Here is a 20,041-nt window from a genome sequence, read left to right on the forward strand (position 1 = left end):
CTGTGTCCTCTGTGTCCCCACCCTGTCCTTGTCCCCTCTCACCTTGTCCCCTCTCCGTCCCCTGTGTCCCCTCCCAGGGCTGGCCTGTCCCCAACTGTCCTGTCACCTTGTCCCCTCACCTTGTCCCCTGTGTCCTCTCACCCTGTCCCTTGTGTCCCCACCCCGTCCTTGTCCCCTCACCTTGTCCCCAAGTGTCCCCTCACGTTGTCCCCTGTGCCCCCCTCAGTCCCTTGTCCCTCCTCACCTTGTCCCCAGTGTCCCCTCACGTTGTCCCCTCACCTTGTCCCCTGTGTCCCCTCACATCGTCCCCTGTGCCCCCCTCAGTCCCTTGTCCCTCCTCACCTTGTCCCCTGTGTCCCCTCACCTTGTCCCCTGTGTCCCCTCACGTTGTCCCCAAGTGTCCCCTCACCTTGTCCCCTGTGTCCCCTCACGTTGTCCCCTCACCTTGTCCCCAAGTGTCCCCTCACCTTGTCCCCTGTGTCCCCTCACGTTGTCCCCAAGTGTCCCCTCACATTGTCCCCTGTGCCACTCTCAGTCCCTTGTCCCTCCTCACCTTGTCCCCAAGTGTCCCCTCACGTTGTCCCCTCACCTTGTCCCCTGTGTCCCCTCACCTTGTCCCCTGTGTCCCCTCACATCGTCCCCTGTGCCCCCCTCAGTCCCTTGTCCCTCCTCACCTTGTCCCCAGTGTCCCCTCACCTTGTCCCCAAGTGTCCCCTCACCTTGTCCCCAAGTGTCCCCTCACTGTCCCCCGTGTCCCCTGCAGTGCTCTGCCGCCTCTTCACCGTGAACCACCTCATGCAGCCGGTGGCCAAGACGGTCACCGTGGAGGTCAAGGTGAGCGCCCTGGGGTGACACGGGTGGGTGGCACAGGTGGGTGACACACACACAGGTGACACACACACAGGTGACACACAGAGGTGACACGGTGCCACCCGCGTGTCCCCTCAGACGCCCGACAACGTCATCATCAAACAAGTCCTGGTGTCGTCTCCGACCAAGAACGGGATCCTGTCCTTCACCCACAACCTGCCCGAGGTCATCAGGTGGGTGGCGCCGTCCCCCGTGGTGGCCTGGGGACACCCCTGGGTTGTCACCTCCCTGTCACCTCCGTGTCACCTCCGTGTCACCTCCCCAGCTTGGGCACGTGGACGATTTTGGCCAAATTCGAGGATTCTCCGGATCAGGAATTCAGCACCAAATTCGAGGTCAAGGAGTACGGTGGGTGACAGTGGGGGTGGCCTTGGGGACATCGGGGTGGCCGTGTCACCGATGACGTCACCGATGACGTCACCGGTGTTGTCACCCCGCAGTGCTGCCCAGCTTCGAGGTGTCCCTGGTGCCTGAGAAGAAGTTCCTCTACATCGACAGCCAGGAGGACTTCAAGGTGTCCATCCACGCCAGGTGACACCAAAATGTCCCTTTCTGGGGACAAAAGTGTCCCCTCCGAGGTCACAGATGTGTGGGGGGACAGGGGGACAGGTGGGCTGGGGTGGTGGCACTGGGGATGGCACAGGGGACAGGGTGGAGGGGACATGGGGTGGCATGGGGACATCGGTGGTGGTGGCAGATGACAGGGGTGACAGCATGGGGACATGGGGTGGCAGCATGGGGACATGGGGACAATGGTGGTGGTGGCAGCATGGGGACATGAGGACGGTGGTGGCAGGGACAGGAGTGGCAGGATGGGGACATGGGGACATTGGGGTGACATTGGTGGTGGCAGGGATGGGATGGCAGGGACAGGGTGGCACAGGGGACATTGGTGGTGGCAGGGATGGGATGACAGAGGGGTGACAGCATGGGGACATGGGGTGGCAGCATGGGGACACGGGGACAATGGTGGTGGTGGCAGCATGGGGACATGAGGATGTTGGTGGTGGCAGGGACGGGAGTGGCAGGATGGGAACATGGGGACATTGGGGGGACATTGGTGGTGGCAGGGATGGGACGGCAGGGACAGGGTGGGGACATGGGGACAATGGTGGTGACAGGGACAGGGGTGGCAGGATGTGGGCACGGTGACAATGGTGGCATTGGTGGTGGCAGGGATGGGGACATGGGGAAAATGGGGACATTGATGGTGGCAGGGATGGGATGGCAGAGACAGGGTGGCAGCATGGGGACATGGGGACAGGCTGGCACAGTGACAGAGTGACAGGGTGACACAGTGACACAGTGACAGGGTGACAGGGTGACATGGTGACACGGTGACAGGGTGACACGGTGACACGGTGAGAAGTTGACAGTGTGACACAGTGACAGCGTGAAAGTGTGACACGGTGGCAGGTGACATAGTGACACGGTGACACGGTGACACAGTGACAGGGTGGCACGGTGGCAGGTGACACAGTGACAGGGTGACACAGTGACACAGTGACATGGTGACAGGGTGACAGGGTGACACAGTGACAGGGTGACACAGTGACACAGTGACATGGTGACAGGGTGACAGGGTGACAGGGTGACACAGTGACAGGGTGACACGGTGACACGGTGGCTGTCCCCAGGTACCTGTACGGCAGGAAGGTGGATGGGATGTGCAGGGGACACAGTGACACGGTGACATATTGACATGGTGACAGGGTGACACAGTGACAGGGTGACAGGGTGACACGGTGACACAGTGACACAGTGACAGGGTGACAGGGTGACACGGTGACATGGTGGCTGTCCCCAGGTACCTGTACGGCAGGAAGGTGGATGGGATGTGCAGGGGACACAGTGACACGGTGACACAGTGACATATTGACATGGTGACAGGGTGACACAGTGACACAGTGACACAGTGACAGGGTGACAGGGTGGCACGGTGGCTGTCCCCAAGGTACCTGTACGGCAGGAAGGTGGATGGGATGTGCAGGGGACACAGTGACACGGTGACACAGTGACACAGTGACATATTGACATGGTGACAGGGTGACACAGTGACAGGGTGACAGGGTGACACGGTGACACGGTGGCTGTCCCCAGGTACCTGTACGGCAGGAAGGTGGAGGGCATGGCCTTTGTGCTCTTTGGGGTGATGGTGGACGATGAGAGGAAGAGCATCCCCCAGTCCCTGCGGCGCGTCCCGGTGAGATGGCACTGTCATTGTCCCCAACACTGTCCCCAACCCTGGCACCATCCCTGTCCCTGTCCCGGTGAGATGGCACTGTCATTGTCCCCAACACTGTCCCCAACCCTGGCACCATCCCTGTCCCGGTGAGATGGCACTGTCATTGTCCCCAACACTGTCCCCAGCCCTGGCACCATCCCTGTCCCTGTCCCGGTGAGATGGCACCGTCATTGTCCCCAACACTGTCCCCAACCCTGGCACCATCCCTGTCCCTGTCCCGGTGAGATGGCACTGCCACTGGCACTGTCACTGTCCCCAACCCTGGCACTGTCCTCAACCCTGTCCCAGTGACCCTGGCACTGTCACTGTCACTGTCCCCAACCCTGGCACTGTCCCCAGTGCTGTCCCCAACCCTGGGACTGCCACTGTCCTTGGCACTGTCCCTGTCCCTGTCCCCAGCCCTGTCCTGGTGAGCTGGCACTGTCACTGTCACTGTCACTGTCCCCAACCCTGGCAGTGTCACTGTCCCTGTCCCGGTGAGCTGGCACTGTCACTGTCCCCAACCCTGGCAGTGTCACTGTCCCTGTCCCGGTGAGCTGGCACTGTCCCTGTCCCTGTCCCGTCCCTGTCCCCAGCCCTGTCACAGTGAGCTGGCACTGTTACTGTCACTGTCACTGTTACTGTCACTGTCACTGTCCCGTCCCTGTCCCCGGCCCTGTCACAGTGAGCTGGCACTGGCACTGTCACTGTCACTGTCACTGTCACTGTCACTGTCCCTGTCCCTGTCCCGTCCCTGTCCCCAGCCCTGTCACAGTGAGCTGGCACTGGCACTGTCACTGTTACTGTCACTGTCACTGTCCCTGTCCCGTCCCTGTCCCCAGCCCTGTCCCCAACCCTGGCATTGTCCCTGTCCCCAACACTGTCCCGGTGAGCCTGGCACTGTCCCCAACACTGTCCCCAACCCTGGCATCATCCCTGTCCTTGTCCCTGTCACTGTCCCTGTCACTGTCCCTGTCCCTGTCCCTGTCCTGGTGTGCCTGGCACTGTCCCTGTCCCTGTTCCCAATGCTGTCCCCAACCCTGTCCCCAACCCTGTCCCCAATGTGTCCCCAGGTGCAGGACGGTGACGCTGACGCCCTGCTGTCCCCAACCCTGTCCCCAGTGTGTCCCCAATGTGTCCCCAGGTGCAGGACGGTGACGCTGACGCCCTGCTGTCCCCAACCCTGTCCCCAATGTCCCCAATGTCCCCAATGTGTCCCCAGGTGCAGGACGGTGACGCCGATGTCCTGCTGTCCCCAACGTGTCCCCAATGTCCCCAATGTGTCCCCAGGTGCAGGACGGTGACGCCGATGTCCTGCTGTCCCCAACGTGTCCCCAATGTCCCCAATGTGTCCCCAGGTGCAGGACGGTGACGCCGATGTCCTGCTGTCCCTAACCCTGTCCCCAATGTCCCCAATGTGTCCCCAGGTGCAGGACAGTGACACCGATGTCCTGCTGTCCCTAACCCTGTCCCCAATGTCCCCAATGTGTCCCCAGGTGCAGGACGGTGACGCCGATGTCCTGCTGTCCCCAATGTGTCCCTAACCTTGTCCCTGTCCCCAATGTGTCCCCAATGTGTCCCCAGGTGCAGGACGGTGACGCCGATGTCCTGCTGTCCCTAACCCTGTCCCCAGTGTGTCCCCAATGTGTCCCCAATGTGTCCCCAGGTGCAGGACGGTGACGCCGATGTCCTGCTGTCCCTAACCCTGTCCCCAATGTCCCCAATGTGTCCCCAATGTGTCCCCAGGTGCAGGACGGTGACGCCGATGTCCTGCTGTCCCCAATGTGTCCCTAACCTTGTCCCTGTCCCCAATGTGTCCCCAATGTGTCCCCAGGTGCAGGACGGTGACGCCGATGTCCTGCTGTCCATGGCTCACCTGCGCGAGCGCTTCCCCAAGCCCCAGGAGCTGGTGGGACACTCGCTCTATGTCACTGTCACCGTCATCACCGAGTCAGGTCTGTCTGGGGACATTGGGGACACAGGGGGACACGGGGGACACTGGGGACGTTGGGGACATGGGGGACATGGTGGGACACTCGCTCTATGTCACTGTCACTGTCATCACCGAGTCAGGTCTGTCTGCGGACACTGGGGACATGGGGGGGACACAGGGGACATGGGGGACATGGGGGACACAGGGGGACATGGGGGGACATGGTGGGACACTCGCTCTATGTCACTGTCACCGTCATCACCGAGTCAGGTCTGTGTGGGGACATTGGGGGGAGACGGGGGACATTGGAGACATGGGGGACATGGTGGGACATTGGGGACATGGGAGACATGGTGGGACACTCGCTCTATGTCACTGTCACTGTCATCACCGAGTCAGGTCTGTCTGGGGACATTGGGGACACAGGGGGACACTGGGGACATGGGGGACACAGGGGGACATGGGGGGACATGGTGGGACGCTCGCTCTATGTCACTGTCACCGTCATCACCAAGTCTGTGTGGGGACACTGGCGACATGGGGGGACATGGGGGACATCAGGACGACATGGGGGGACATGGTGGGACACTCGCTCTATGTCACTGTCACCGTCATCACCCAGTCAGGTCTGTGTGGGGACATTGGGGGACACTGGGGACATGGGGGGACATGTGGGGACATTGGGAACATGGGGGGACAGGGACATCGGGGGACATGGAGGGACATGGGGGGACAGCGACAGTGGGAGGACACAGGGGACATGGAGAGCAAGGGGACACGGGAGGACATGGGGGGACAGTGAGGGGACAGGGACAGCGAGGATGAGGAGGACACCTGAGATGGGGACAGGGACCCAGGGGACACGGCCACCGCGGTGTCCCCACAGGCAGTGACATGGAGGGTGGCATGGGGACAATGAGGATGGGGGGACACCTGGGACAGGGACAGGTGACACGGCCACCACAGTGTCCCCACAGGCAGTGACATGGAGGGTGGCACGGGGACAATGAGGATGGGAGGGACACCTGGGACAGGGACCTCAGGTGACACGGCCACCGCGGTGTCCCCACAGGCAGTGACATGGAGGGTGGCAGGGGGACAGTGAGGATGGGGGGGACACCTGAGGTGGGGACAGGGACAGGTGACACGGCCACCGTGGTGTCCCCACAGGCAGTGACATGGAGGGTGGCATGGGGACATAGAAGGGACAAGGATGGGGACAGGGACCCAGGTGACACGGCCACCATGGTGTCCCCACAGGCAGTGACATGGTGGACATCCAGGGTGGTGGCAGGGGGACATAGAAGGGACAGGAACCTCAGGTGACACGGCCACCGCAGTGTCCCCACAGGCAGTGACATGGAGGGTGGCAGGGGGACAATGGGGATGGGGGGGACACCTGGGACAGGGAGGTGACACGGCCACCGCGGTGTCCCCACAGGCAGTGACATGGTGGAGGCCCAGCTCGGTGACATCAGGATCGTCACGTCCCCCTACAGCATCCACTTCACCCGCACGCCCAAGTACTTCAAGCCGGGGATGCCCTTCGACCTCACGGTTGGTGACACCTTGGGGACAGCAGCGGTGGCCCGGGCTGGTGGCACGGGGACCCAGGGGGTGTCCTGGGGTGGGGACAGGGCACAGCTGGGGCTGGAGGAGGAGTCGGACCCTGGGTGGTGTCCCTGTGTCACCTGAGAGGGGCTGGGGACCGTGGGCTGTCCCCGCTGTGTCACTGGGGTGGCACTGCCTGGTGCCGGTGTCCCTTTGCAGTGCCACCGTCCCTTCCTGGTGCCACCACCCCTTCCTGGTGCCGGTGTCCCTTTGCAGTGCCACCACCCCTTCCTGGTGCCACCACCCCTTCCTGGTGCCGGTGTCCCTTTGCAGTGCCACCACCCCTTCCTGGTGCCACCACCCCTTCCCAGTGTCCCTTCGTGGTGCCAGTGTCCCTTTGCAGTGCCACCACTCATTCCCGGTGTCCCTTCCCAGTGCCACCATCCCTTCCTGGTGCCACCATCCCTTCCTGGTGTCACCACCCCTTCCTGGTGCCACCACCCCTTCCCGGTGTCCCTTCCTGGTGTTGGTGTCCCTTCCCAGTGCCACCACTCATTCCCAATGTCCCTTCCCAGAGCCACCACCCTTTCCCGGTGCCACCACCCTTTCCCAGTGTCCCTTCCCAGTGCCACTACCCCTTACTGGTGTCACCACCCCTTTCCAGTGTCATTGTCCCCAGTGCCACCACCCCTTCCCAGTGCCACCACCCATTCCCAGTGTCCCCTCTCAGTGCCACCACCCCTTCCCAGTGTCATTGTCTCCAGTGCCACCACCCCTTTCTGGTGCCACCACCCCATTCCCAGTGTCCCCTCCCAGTGCCACCACCCCTTCCCAATGTCCCTTCCCAGTGCCACCACCCTTTCCCGGTGCCACCACCCATTTCCAGTGTCCCTTACCAGTGCCACCACCCCTTCCCAGTGTCCCTAAACAGTGCCACCACCTATTCCCAGTGTCACCACCCCTTCTCAGTGTCCCTTCCCTATGTCACCACCCCTTCCCAATATCAGTGTCCCCTTCCTGGTGCCACCACCTCTTCCCAGTGTCCCTTCCCGGTGCCACCACCCCTTCTCAGTGTCGCTTCCCAGTGCCACCACCTCTTCCCAGTGTCCCCTCCTGGTGCCACCACCCCTTCCTGGAGTCCCCTCCAGGTTTATGTCACCAATCCCTGGTGTCCCTTCCAGGTTTCTGTCACCACCCCTGGTGTCCCCTCCAGGTTTATGTCAATGTCAATGTCACCACCAATGGTCAATGTCACCACCAGTTTTATGTCACCACCCCTGATGTCCCCTGTCCCCCCCAGGTTTATGTCACCATCCCTAGTGTTCCTCCAGGTTTATGTCACCTGATGTCCCCTGCAGGTTTATGTCACCACCCCTGTGTCCCCTCAGGTTTATGTCCCCACCCCTGGTGTCCTCTGTCCCCTCCAGATTTATGTCCCCAACCTCCGGTGTCCCCTCCAGGTTTATGTCACTCTCAGTGTCCCCTCCAGGTTTATGTCACCCTCAGTGTCCCCTCCAGGTTTATGTCACCACCCCTGGTGTCCCCTGTCCCTCCAGATTTATGACACCATTCCCGGTGTCCTCTGTCACCTCCAGGTTTATGTCACCAACACCTGGGGTCCCCTTTAGGTTTACGTCACCCTCAGTGTCCCCTCCAGATTTGTGTCAATGTCCCCTCCAGGTTTATGTCACCCTCAGTGTCCCCTCCAGATTTGTGTCAATGTCACCTCCAGGTTTATGTCAATGTCCCCTCCAGGTTTATGTCACTCTCAGTGTCCCCCCAGGTTTATGTCACCCCCACTGTCCCCTCCAGGTTTATGTCACCTGATGTCCCCCCAGGTTTATGTCACCAACCCCGACGGGTCCCCGGCGCCGCGTGTCACCGTGCAGGCCGATGGCTTCCAGGGCCAGGTGTCCACCCGGGGCGATGGCACGGCCAGGCTGGTCCTCAACATGCCGGCCACCAAGGACAGCGTCCCCATCACCGTGAGTGGGGACACCGCTGTCACCTCGCCGGGGTGACACTGATGGGGAGGTGACCGAGGGTTGGGGTGGGTGAGGTGGCCGGAGTGACCAAGGTTGAGGTGGCTGAGGTCAAGACCGCCACGATGGCCGAGAACTTTGTGGTGGTCAAGACCACCATGGTGGCCAAGGCTTCTGTGGACCCTCTATGGTGGCCAAGCCCTCCATGATGGCCAAGACCTCTATGTGGCCAAGACTTCCATAGTGGCCAAGCCCTCCATGATGGTCAAGACCTTTGTGGTGGCCAAGACCTCTATGGAACCTTTATGGTGGCCAAGACCTTTGTGGTGGCCAAGCCCTCTATGGAACCTTTATGGTGGCCAAGGCCTTTGTGGTGGCCAAGCCCTCTATGGTGACCAAGCCCTCCATGCTGGCCAAGACCTCTATGGAACCTTTATGGTGGCCAAGCTCTCCATGATGGCCAAGATCTCTATGGTGGCCAAGGTCTCTACGGTGGCCAAGACCTCTCTGGAACCCCTATGGTGGCCAAGTCCTCCATGATAGCCAAGACCACCGCAGTGGCTGAGACCTCCATGGTGGCCAAGATCTTCATGGTGGCCAAGTCCTCCATGATGGTTCCTCTATGGAACACCCATGGTGGCCAAGCCCTCCATGATAGCCAAGGCCTCTATGGTGGCCAAGACCTTTATGGTGGCCATGACCTCTATGGAACCTCAATGGTGGCCAAGCCCTCCATGATGGTTCTTCTATGGAACCTCTGTGGTGGCCAAGCCCTCCATGATAGCCAAGACCACCATGATGGCCAAGACTTCCATGATGGCCAAGCCCTGTATGGTGACCAAGTGCCACCATGATGGCCAAGACCTCTATGGAACCTCTGTGGTGGCCAAGCCCTCTATGGAACGCCTATGGTGGCCAAGCCCCCCATGATGGCCAAGAACTCTATGGTGGCCAAGACCTTTGTGGTGGCCAAGACCAAGGTCTATGGAACCTCTACGGTCCAAGGTCTATGGAACCTCTACAGTAGCCAAGTCCTCCATGATGGCCAAGCCCTCTATGGTGGCCAAGACCTCTATGGTGGCCAAGAGGACCTCTATGGAACCTCTATGGTGGCCAAGTCCTCCATGATGGCCAAGACCTTCATGATGGCCCAGACCTTCATGGTGGCCAAGAACTTTATGGTGGCCAAGACTTCTATGGGACCTCTATGGTGGCCAAGGCCTCTATGGAGCCCCTCTGGTGGCCAAGCCCTCCATGATGGTTCCTCTGTGGAACCCCTATGGTGGCCAAGACCTTTATGCAACCTCTCTGGTGGCCAAGCCCTCCCTGCTGACCGAGTGCCACCATGTCCCTCCCTGCTGACCGAGTGCCACCATGTCCCTGCCCGTGACCGAGTGCCACCGTGTCCCCTGTGCTGACCGAGTGCCACCGTGTCCCTGCCCGTGACCGAGTGCCAGCGTGTCCCTGCATGCTGACAAAGTGCCACCATGTCCCTGCCCGTGACCGAGTGCCACCGTGTCCCTCCCTGCTGACCGAGTGCCACCATGTCCCTGCCCGTGACTGAGTGCCACCGTGTCCCTGCCCGCTGACCGAGTGCCACCGTGTCCCTCCCTGCTGACCGAGTGCCACCGTGTCCCCTGTGCTGACCGAGTGCCACCGTGTCCCTGCCCGCTGACCGAGTGCCACCGTGTCCCTGCCCGTGACCGAGTGCCACCGTGTCCCTCCATGCTGACAAAGTGCCACCGTGTCCCTGCCCGTGACCGAGTGCCACCGTGTCCCCTGTCCTGACCAAGTGCCACCGTGTCCCTGCCCGTGACCGAGTGCCACCGTGTCCCCTGTGCTGACCGAGTGCCACCGTGTCCCTGCCCGTGACCGAGTGCCACCGTGTCCCTGCCCACTGACCGAGTGCCACCGTGTCCCTGTCCTGACCGAGTGCCACCGTGTCCCTGCCCGTGACCGAGTGCCACCGTGTCCCTCTGTGCTGACCGAGTGCCACCGTGTCCCTGCCCGTGACCGAGTGCCACCGTGTCCCTCCGTGCTGACCGAGTGCCACTGTGTCCCCTGTGCTGACCGAGTGCCACCGTGTCCCTGCCCGCTGACCGAGTGCCACCGTGTCCCTGCCCGTGACCGAGTGCCACCGTGTCCCTGTGCTGACCGAGTGCCACCGTGTCCCTGCCCGCTGACCGAGTGCCACCGTGTCCCTGCCCGTGACCGAGTGCCACCGTGTCCCTGCCCGCTGACCGAGTGCCACCGTGTCCCTGCCCATGACCGAGTGCCACCGTGTCCCTGCCCGTGACCGAGTGCCACCGTGTCCCTCTGTGCTGACCGAGTGCCACCGTGTCCCCTGTCCTGACCGAGTGCCACCGTGTCCCTCCCCATGACCGAGTGCCACCGTGTCCCCTGTCCTCACCGAGTGCCACCGTGTGCCCGTGCCAGGTGCGGACGGCGCAGCCGGGGTTGCCCGCGGCGCGCCAGGCCTCGCGGCAGATGACGGCCCAGGCCTATCGCAGCCAGGCCGGCTCGGGCAACTTCCTGCACCTGGCCGTGGCCACCACCGAGCTCCAGCCCGGGGACAACCTGCCCGTCAACTTCCACCTCAAGACCAGCAACAACGACGTCCGCAACTCCGTCCCCTTCTTCACCTACCTGGTGGGTACCCGTGGTTCCTCGGTGGTGCCTCCACCTTGAGCACCTGGAGGTCCTTGAGGGACCTGGGAGGTTCTTGAGGGGTTTGGGAGGTCATTAAGGGATCTGGGAGGTCCTTGAGGGGTTTGGGACCTCCTTGAGTGGTTTGGAAGGTTCCTGAAGGAACTGAGAGATCCTTGAGGGGTCTGGGAGGTTCTTGAGGGATCTGGGAGGTTCTTGAGGAGCTTGGGTGGCCCTTGATGGACCTGGGAGGTCCTTGAGGGGTCTGGGAGGTTCTTGAGGGGTTTGAGATGTCCTTGAGGGGTTTGGGACCTCCTTGAGGGGTTTGGAAGGTTCCTGAAGGAACTGAGAGATCCTTGAGGGGTCTGGGAGGTTCTTGAGGGATCTGGGAGGTCCTTGAGGGGTTTGGGAGGTTCTTGAGGGGTTTGGGACCTCTTTGAGGGGTTTGGGATCTCCTTGAGGGGTTTGGAAGGTTCCTGAAGGAACTGAGAGATCCTTGAGGGTTCTGGGAGATTCTTGAGGGATCTGGGAGGTCCTTGAGGGGTTTGGGACCTCTTTGAGGGGTTTGGGACCTCTTTGAGGGGTTTGGAAGGTTCCTGAAGGAACTGAGATGTCCTTGAGGGTTCTGGGAGGTTCTTGAGGGACCTGGGAGGTCCTTGAGGAGCTTGGGTGGCCCTTGAGGGACCTGGGAGGTCCTTGAGAGGACTGAGAGGTTTTTGAGGGGTTTGGAAGGTTCTTGAGGAAACTGAGAGGTCTTTGAGGTCCTTGAGAGGTCCTTGAGGAGTTTGGGAGGTCCTTGAGGAGTTTGGAAGGTTCCTGAGGGAACTGAGAGGTCCTTGAGCTTTTTGGGAGGTCCTTGAAGGATTTGGAAGGTTCTTGACTGAACTGAGAGGTCCTTGATGGGTCTGGGAGGTCCCTGAGGAGTTTGGAAGGTTCCTGAGGGGTTTGGGAGGTCCTTGAGGAGTTTGGGAGGTCCTTGAGGAGTTTGGGAGGTCCTTGAGGGAACCGAGAGATCCTTGAGGGTTTTGGGAGGTCCTTGAGGAGTTTGGAAGGTTCCTGAGGGGTTTGGGAGGTCCCTGAGGGTTTTGGGAGGTTCTTGAGGAGTTTGGGAGGTCCTTGAGGAGTTTGAAAGGTTCTTGAGGGGTTTGGGAGGTCCTTGAGGAGTTTGGGAGGTCCTTGAGAGATCCTTGAGGGTTTTGGGAGGTCCTTGAGAGGACGCCGGTGGACATCCAGGTGCTCACCAGGCTTTGGCTCCCGGCAGATCATGACCAAGGGCCGCATCCTGCGCGCCGGCCGGCAGCGGCACGAGCCCGGCCAGAGCTTGGTGACCATGACCCTGCCGGTGACGCCCGAGCTCATCCCATCCTTCCGCGTGGTGGCCTTCTACTCCGTCCTGCCCGGCGAGATCGTGGCCGACTCCGTCTGGGTGGACGTCAAGGACACCTGCATGGGCTCCGTGAGTCACCTCCTGGTGGCCCCCGGGTGGTCAAACCGGGGGGGGGTTTGGAGATGTGGGATGGGGTTTTGGTGGTGGTTGGAGCGGTCCTTGATGTCCTTGAGAGGTTTGGGAAGTTCTTGAGGGGTTTGGGAGGTCCCTGAGGAGTTTGGAAGGTTCCTGAGGGGTTTGGGAGGTTCTTGAGGGGTTTGGGAGGTTCTTGAGGGAACTGAGAGGTCCTTGAGGAATTTGGGAGGTCCCTGAGGAGTTTGGAAGGTCCTTGAGGGAACCGAGAGGTCCTTGATGGGTCCGGGAGGTCCCTGAGGAGTTTGGAAGGTTCCTGAGGGGTTTGGGAGGTTCTTGAGGGGTTTGGGAGGTTCTTGAGGGAACTGAGAGGTCCTTGATGGGTCCGGGAGGTCCCTGAGGAGTTTGGAAGGTTCCTGAGGGGTTTGGGAGGTCCTTGAGGGGTTTGGGAGGTTCTTGAGGGACCCGAGTGGTCCCTGGTGGGGATTTGGTGTCACTTGTGCGGTTTTGGACGCTCCATGAGGAGCTTGGACATCTCCTGGGTGACCCTGGTGGCCCTGGTGACCCGGCCACGAAGCCCACGGCCACCAACTTCTCCTGGAGCTCCAAACTTGGTGTCTCCCGTGGTGGGGGTGGGACAGAAGTGTCCTTTGGGGACACCTTGGGGACGTCACCGGCCGTGTCCACGGCAGCTGGTGGTGAAGGCGGCCTCAGAAGGTGACAACCGAGTCCAGGAGCCGGGGGCGCGGATCGAGCTGCGCATCGAGGGCGACCACAAGGCCCACGTGGGGCTGGTGGCCGTGGACAAGGGCGTCTACGTGCTCAACAAGAACAAGATCACCCAGAGCAAGGTGGGTGGCCCTGCCCTCCATGTCCCCAAGGGGTGGTGGCCACCGTGGTTGTCCTTGATGTCCCCTGGTGGTGGTGGCCACCATGGTTGTCCTTGTCTCCATCATCCCCTGGTGGTGGTGGCCATCATGGTTGTTCTTGCTGTCCCTGATGTCTCCTGGTGGTGGACACCATGGTTGTCCCCATCCCCATCATCCCATGGTGGTGGCCACCATGGTTGTCCCTGATGTCCCCTGGTGGTGGCCACCATGGTTGTCCCTGTCCCCACTGTCCCTGGTGGTGGTGGCCATCATGGTTGTCCTTGATGTCCCCTGTTGGTGGCCACCATGGTTGTCCTTGATGTCCCCTGTTGGTGGCCACCATGGTTGTCCCTGATGTCCCCACTGTCCCTGGTGGTGGCCGTGGACAAGGGCGTCTACGTGCTCAACAAGAACAAGATCAGCCAGAGCAAGGTGGGTGGCCCTGGCCTCGATGTCCCCATGTGGTGGCCACCATGGCTGTCCTTGATGTCCCCATGTGGTGGCCACCGTGGTTGTCACTGTCTCCATTGTCCCATGGTGGTGGCCATCATGGTTGTCCCTGATGTCCCCTGGTGGCCGTGACCACCATGGTTGTCCCTGATGTCCTCTGGTGGTGGTGGCCATCGTGGTTGTCCATGTCTACATGATCCCCTGGTGGTGGCCACTGTGGTTTCCTTGGGCCTGCTGTCCCATGGTGGTGGCCACCGTGGTTGTCACTGTCTCCATTGTCCCATGGTGGTGGCCATCATGGTTGTCCCTGATGTCCCCTGTTGGTGGTGGCCACCATGGTTGTCCATGTCTCCATGATCCCCTGGTGGTGGTGGCCATCATGGTTTCCTTGGGCCTGCTGTCCCATGGTGGTGGCCATCATGGTTGTCCCTGTCCCCATTGTCCCCGGGTGGTGGTGGCCATCATGGTTGTCCCTGATGTCCCCTGGTGGCCGTGACCATCATGGTTGTCCCTGATGTGCCCTGGTGGTGGTGGCCATCGTGGTTGTCCATGTCTCCATGATCCCCTGGTGGTGGTGGCCACCATGGTTGTCCATGTCTCCATGATCCCCTGTTGGTGGCCACCGTGGTTTCCTTGGGCCTGCTGTCCCATGGTGGTGGCCACCATGGTTGTCCCCGGGTGGTGGTGGCCACCATGGTTGTCCCCATTGTCCCCGGGTGGTGGTGGCCACCATGGTTGTCCCCATTGTCCCCATTGTCCCCGGCTGGTGGTGGCCTTCGCAGCTGTCCTGTCATCTCTGGGTGGTGGCAGTGGTCGTGGCCGTCACAGCTGTCCCCATTGTCCTGGGATGGTGGCCGTGGCCATCTCAGCTGTGGTGTCACCCCTGGGCGGTGTCACAGCCACGGTGTCACCTCTGGATGGTGGTGGCCATCACGGCTGTCCCCTGTGGTGGCAGTGTCACAGTCTCACAGCTGTCCCCTGGCTGGTGGCAGTGTCACAGTGTCCCTGTGGTGGCAGTGTCACAGTGTCACAGTGTCACAGTGTCAGTGTCACAGTGTCACAGTGTCACGGTGTCCCTGTGGTGGCAGTGTCACAGTGTCACAGTGTCACAGTGTCATAGTGTCACAGTGTCACAGTGTCACGGTGTCACGCTGTCCCCGTGGTGGCAGGTGTGGGACACGGTGGAGCGCAGGGACATCGGCTGTGGTGGCAGTGTCACAGTGTCCCTGTGGTGTCACCCCTGGCTGGTGGCAGTGTCACAGTGTCACAGTGTCACAGTGTCACAGTGTCACAGCTGTCCCTGTGGTGGCAGTGTCACGGTGTCACAGTGTCACAGTGTCACAGTGTCACGCTGTCCCCGTGGTGGCAGGTGTGGGACATGGTGGAGCGCGGGGACATCGGCTGTGGTGGCAGTGTCACAGTGTCACAGCTGTCCCTGTGGTGGCAGTGTCACGGTGTCACAGTGTCACGGTGTCACAGTGTCACAGCTGTCCCTGTGGTGGCAGTGTCACGGTGTCACAGCTGTGGTGTCACCCCTGGCTGGTGGCAGTGTCACAGTGTCACAGTGTCACAGTGTCAGTGTCACGGTGTCACGGTGTCACAGTGTCACGGTGTCAGTGTCACAGTGTCAGTGTCACAGTGTCACGGTGTCCCTGTGGTGGCAGCTGTGGGACACGGTGGAGCGCGGTGACATCGGCTGTGGTGGCAGTGTCACAGTGTCACAGCCGTGGTGTCACCCCTGGCTGGTGGCAGTGTCACAGTGTCACGGTGTCATGGTGTCACAGTGTCACAGTGTCACAGCTGTCCCTGTGGTGGCAGTGTCACAATGTCACGGTGTCATGGTGTCACAGTGTCACGGTGTCACAGTGTCACGGTGTCACAGTGTCCCTGTGGTGGCAGTGTCACAGTGTCACGGTGTCACAGTGTCACGGTGTCCCCGTGGTGGCAGGTGTGGGACACGGTGGAGCGCGGTGACATCGGCTGTGGTGGCAGTGTCACAGTGTCACAGTGTCCCTGTGGTGGCAGTGTCACGGTGTCATGGTGTCACAGTGTCACAGTGTCACAGTGTCACGGTGTCACAGTGTCAGTGTCACAGTGTCACAGTGTCACGGTGTCAGTGTCACGGTGTCCCCGTGGTGGCAGGTGTGGGACACGGTGGAGCGCGGTGACATCGGCTGTGGTGGCAGTGTCACAGTGTCACAGTGTCACGGTGTCACAGTGTCACAGTGTCCCTGTGGTGGCAGTGTCACAGTGTCAGTGTCACAGTGTCACAGTGTCACGGTGTCCCCGTGGTGGCAGGTGTGGGACACGGTGGAGTGCGGTGACATCGGCTGTGGTGGCAGTGTCACAGTGTCACAGTGTCCCTGTGGTGGCAGTGTCACAGTGTCACAGTGTCAGTGTCACAGTGTCACAGTGTCACAGTGTCACGGTGTCCCCGTGGTGGCAGGTGTGGGACACGGTGGAGTGCGGTGACATCGGCTGTGGTGGCAGTGTCACAGTGTCACAGTGTCCCTGTGGTGGCAGTGTCACAGTGTCACAGTGTCAGTGTCACAGTGTCACAGTGTCACAGTGTCACGGTGTCCCCGTGGTGGCAGGTGTGGGACACGGTGGAGCGCGGTGACATCGGCTGCACGGCCGGCAGCGGCCGGGACAACGTCGGCGTCTTCGCGGACGCCGGCCTGAGCCTGGCCACCAGCGTCCAGGTGACCACGCCCCAGCGCTCAGGTGGGGACAGCGGCGGCGGCACCGCGGGGACAGCGGGTGGCACCGCGGGGAGGTGGCATCTGACAGAGGTGGCATCTGACATGGGTGGCACCTTGGGGACAGGGGGTGGGACCTTGGGGAGGTGGCATCTGAAAGAGGTGGCACCTTGGGGACAGGGGGTGGCACCTCGGGGAGGTGGCATCTGACATGGGTGGCACCTCGGGGACAAGGGGTGGGACCTTGGGGAGGTGGCATCTGACAGAGGTGGCACCTTGGGGATGGGGGAGGTGACACTTCAAGGATGTGGCACCTCAGGGACCAGGGAGGCGACACCGTGGGGATGGAGCAGGTGACACCTCAGGGAGGTGGCATCTGACAGAGATGGCACCTTGGGGATGGAGCAGGGGATGGGGATGGTGGAGGAGGTGGCACCTTGGGGATGGGAGAGGTGACATCTCAGGAATGGAGCAGGTGACACCTTGGGGATGGGGATGGTGACACCTTGAGGATGGGAGAGGTGACATCTCAGGGATGGTGGAGGTGACACCTTGGGGATGGGGATGGTGACACCTTGGGGATGGTGGAGGTGACACCTCAGGGATGGGGATGGTGACATCTCAGGGATGGTGACACCTCGGGGATGGGGATGGTGACATCTCAGGGATGGGAGAGGTGACATCTCAGGGATGGAGGAGGTGACATCTCAGGGATGGGGATGGTGACACCTCAGGGATGGGGATGGTGTCATCTCAGGGATGGAGGAGGTGACACCTCAGGGATGGGGATGGTGACATCTCAGGGATGGTGGAGGTGACACCTCAGGGATGGTGGAGGTGACATCTCAGGGATGGTGGAGGTGACATCTCAGGGATGGTGGAGGTGACACCTCAGGGATGGTGGAGGTGACATCTCAGGGATGGAGGACGTGACCCTGAACTTGGGGCTGTGACACCTGGGACACCTTGGGGTCCTGACCGGTGTCCCCTCTGTCCCCAGAGCTCCGGTGTCCCCAGCCGGCCAAACGCAAGCGGCGCTCGCTGGCACTCGCCGAGTACAAGGGCACCAAGGGTAGGTGGCACTGTCCCCAAGGTCACCGGGGTGTCCCCAAGGTCACCGGGGTGTCCCTTGTCCCCAGTGTCCCCAAGGTCACCAGGGTGTCCCCAAGGTCACCGGAGTGTCCCCAAGGTCACCAGGGTGTCCCCAAGGTCACTGGGGTGTCCCATGTCCCCAAGGTCACCAGGGTGTCCCTTGTCCCCAATGTCCCCAAGGTCACCAGGGTGTCCCCTCTGTCCCCAAGGTCACCAGGGTGTCCCCAGTGTCCCCAAGGTCATCTGAGTGTCCCTTGTCCCCAAGGTCACCAGGGTGTCCCTTGTCCCCAATGTCCCCAAGGTCACCAGCGTGTCCCATGTCCCAAGGTCACCAGTGTGTCCCCTCTGTCCCCAAGGTCATCTGAGTGTCCCTTGTCCCCAGGGTCACCAGGGTGTCCCCAAGGTCACCAGGGTGTCCCATGTCCCCAAGGCCATCTGAGTGTCCCTTGTCCCCAAGGTCACCAGAGTGTCCCTTGTCCCCAGGGACACCAGTGTGTCCCCGGGGGTCACCAGGATGTCCCATGTCCCCAAGGTCACCAGGGTGTCCCCAGGGTCACCAGGGTGTCCCCTCAGTCCCCAAGGTCACCAGGATGTCCCTTGTCCCCAAGGTCACCAGGGTGTCCCCAGGGTCACCAGGGTGTCCCCAAGGTCACCAGGGTGTTCCTTGTCCCCAAGGTCACCAGAGTGTCCCATGTCCCAAAGGCCACCAGAATGTCCCACACCCCTGAGGGCCACCAGTGTCCCATGTTCTTGAGGACCACCAGTGTCCCATGTCCCTGAAGGCCACCAGAATGTCCCACAAGCCCAAGGTCTCCATGTCCTTAAGGGCCACCAGAATGTCCCACACCCCTGAGGGCCACCACAGTCTCCTGTGTCCCTGAGGGCCTCCAGAGTGTCCCACGTTCAAGGACCCCATGTCCTAAAGAGCCACCAGAATGTCCCATGTCCCAGAGATCTCCAGAGTCTCCCATGTCCCTGAGGGTCACCAGAATGTCCCACACCCCTGAGGTCCCCATGTCCCTGAGGGCCACCAGGACATGTCCCATCCCTGTCCTGGTGTCCACCAGCGGCCGAGTTCTCGGACAAGCTGCAGAGGAGGTGCTGCGAGGACGGCATGAAGGACAACCCGATGGGACCAGATGCCACCAGAGTGTCCCATGTCCCTGAGGGCTACCAGAATGTCCCACACCCTGAGGTCCCCACATCCCTGAGGGCCACCAGAATGTCCCACACCCCTGAAGGCCACAAGTGTCCCATGTCCCTGAAGGCCACCAGAACGTCCCACAAGCCCAAGGTCTCCATGTCCTTAAGGGCCACCAGAATGTCCCACACCCCTGAAGGCCACCACAGTTTCCCATCTCCCAAAGGCCACCAGAATGTCCCACACCCCTGAGATCCCCATGTCCTAAAGAGCCACCAGAAGGTCCCACGTCCCAAAGATCTCCAGAGTCTCCCATGTCCCTGAGGGCCACCAGGACATGTCCCATCCCTGTCCTGGTGTCCACCAGCGGCCGAGTTCTCGGACAAGCTGGAGAGGAGGTGCTGCGAGGACGGCATGAAGGACAACCCGATGGGACACGGCTGCGAGCAGAGGAGCGAGTACATCCTGGAGGGGACCTCCTGCGTCCGCGCCTTCCTCGACTGCTGCAGATACATCCAGGCCAGGAGGGAGCAGCAGAACCTCTCGCCCAGCACCGGCCTGGCCAGAAGCAAGTGTTGGGTCACGGAGGGTGGGAGAAGGTCGGGGAGGGTGGAGGAACCTCGTTGGTGGAGGGTCTCAAGTGGGTTTTGGGGGTTTCTTGGTGGGTCTCAGGTGAAGGTGAGCTTGGGAATAGTTTGGGTGGAGGTTGGGTGTTCTTTGGTGAAGGTCAGGTGGACCTTGGGTGTTCCTTGGATGTTCCTTGGTGTTCCTTGGATGTTCCTTGGGTGTTCTTTGGGTGTTCCGTTGGTGTTCCTTGGGTGTTCTTTGGGTGTTCTTTGGGTGTTTCTTGGATGTTCTTTAGTGAAGGTCAGGAGAACCTTGGGTGTTCCTTGGGTGTTCCTTGGGTGTTCCTTGGGTGCTCCTTGGATGTTCCTTGGGTGTTCCTTGGGTGTTCCTTGGGTGCTCCTTGGGTGTTCCTTGGGTGTTCTTTGGATGAAGGTCAGGTGAACATTGGGTGCTTTGTGGATGTTCCTTGGGTGTTCCTTAGATGTTCTTTAGTGAAGGTCAGGAGAACCTTGGGTGTTCCTTGGGTGTTCTTTGGATGAAGGTCAGGTGAACATTGGG

The 20,041-nt window shown here is 61.2% G+C and overlaps 1 protein-coding gene across 1 annotated transcript in view; it reads left to right on the top strand.

Annotated features, from left to right (window-relative positions):
* LOC134433013 (A.superbus venom factor 1-like) overlaps positions 1–20,041 on the top strand; it is a 68,000-nt gene that overhangs the window by 6,936 nt on the left and 41,023 nt on the right. Inside the window, exons 4-17 of the mRNA XM_063181897.1 lie at positions 764–834; positions 949–1,043; positions 1,136–1,218; positions 1,311–1,401; positions 2,971–3,073; positions 4,929–5,049; positions 6,469–6,584; positions 8,417–8,563; positions 10,997–11,209; positions 12,468–12,662; positions 13,358–13,516; positions 16,579–16,708; positions 17,684–17,755; positions 19,284–19,484. Of these exons, the coding sequence (XP_063037967.1) occupies positions 764–834; positions 949–1,043; positions 1,136–1,218; positions 1,311–1,401; positions 2,971–3,073; positions 4,929–5,049; positions 6,469–6,584; positions 8,417–8,563; positions 10,997–11,209; positions 12,468–12,662; positions 13,358–13,516; positions 16,579–16,708; positions 17,684–17,755; positions 19,284–19,484 (1,797 nt within the window). The remainder of the gene's footprint in view (positions 1–763; positions 835–948; positions 1,044–1,135; positions 1,219–1,310; positions 1,402–2,970; positions 3,074–4,928; positions 5,050–6,468; positions 6,585–8,416; positions 8,564–10,996; positions 11,210–12,467; positions 12,663–13,357; positions 13,517–16,578; positions 16,709–17,683; positions 17,756–19,283; positions 19,485–20,041) is intronic.

Source organism: Melospiza melodia (genome assembly GCF_035770615.1).
Source record: "Melospiza melodia melodia isolate bMelMel2 chromosome 17 unlocalized genomic scaffold, bMelMel2.pri SUPER_17_unloc_1, whole genome shotgun sequence".
Lineage (NCBI taxonomy): Eukaryota > Metazoa > Chordata > Aves > Passeriformes > Passerellidae > Melospiza > Melospiza melodia.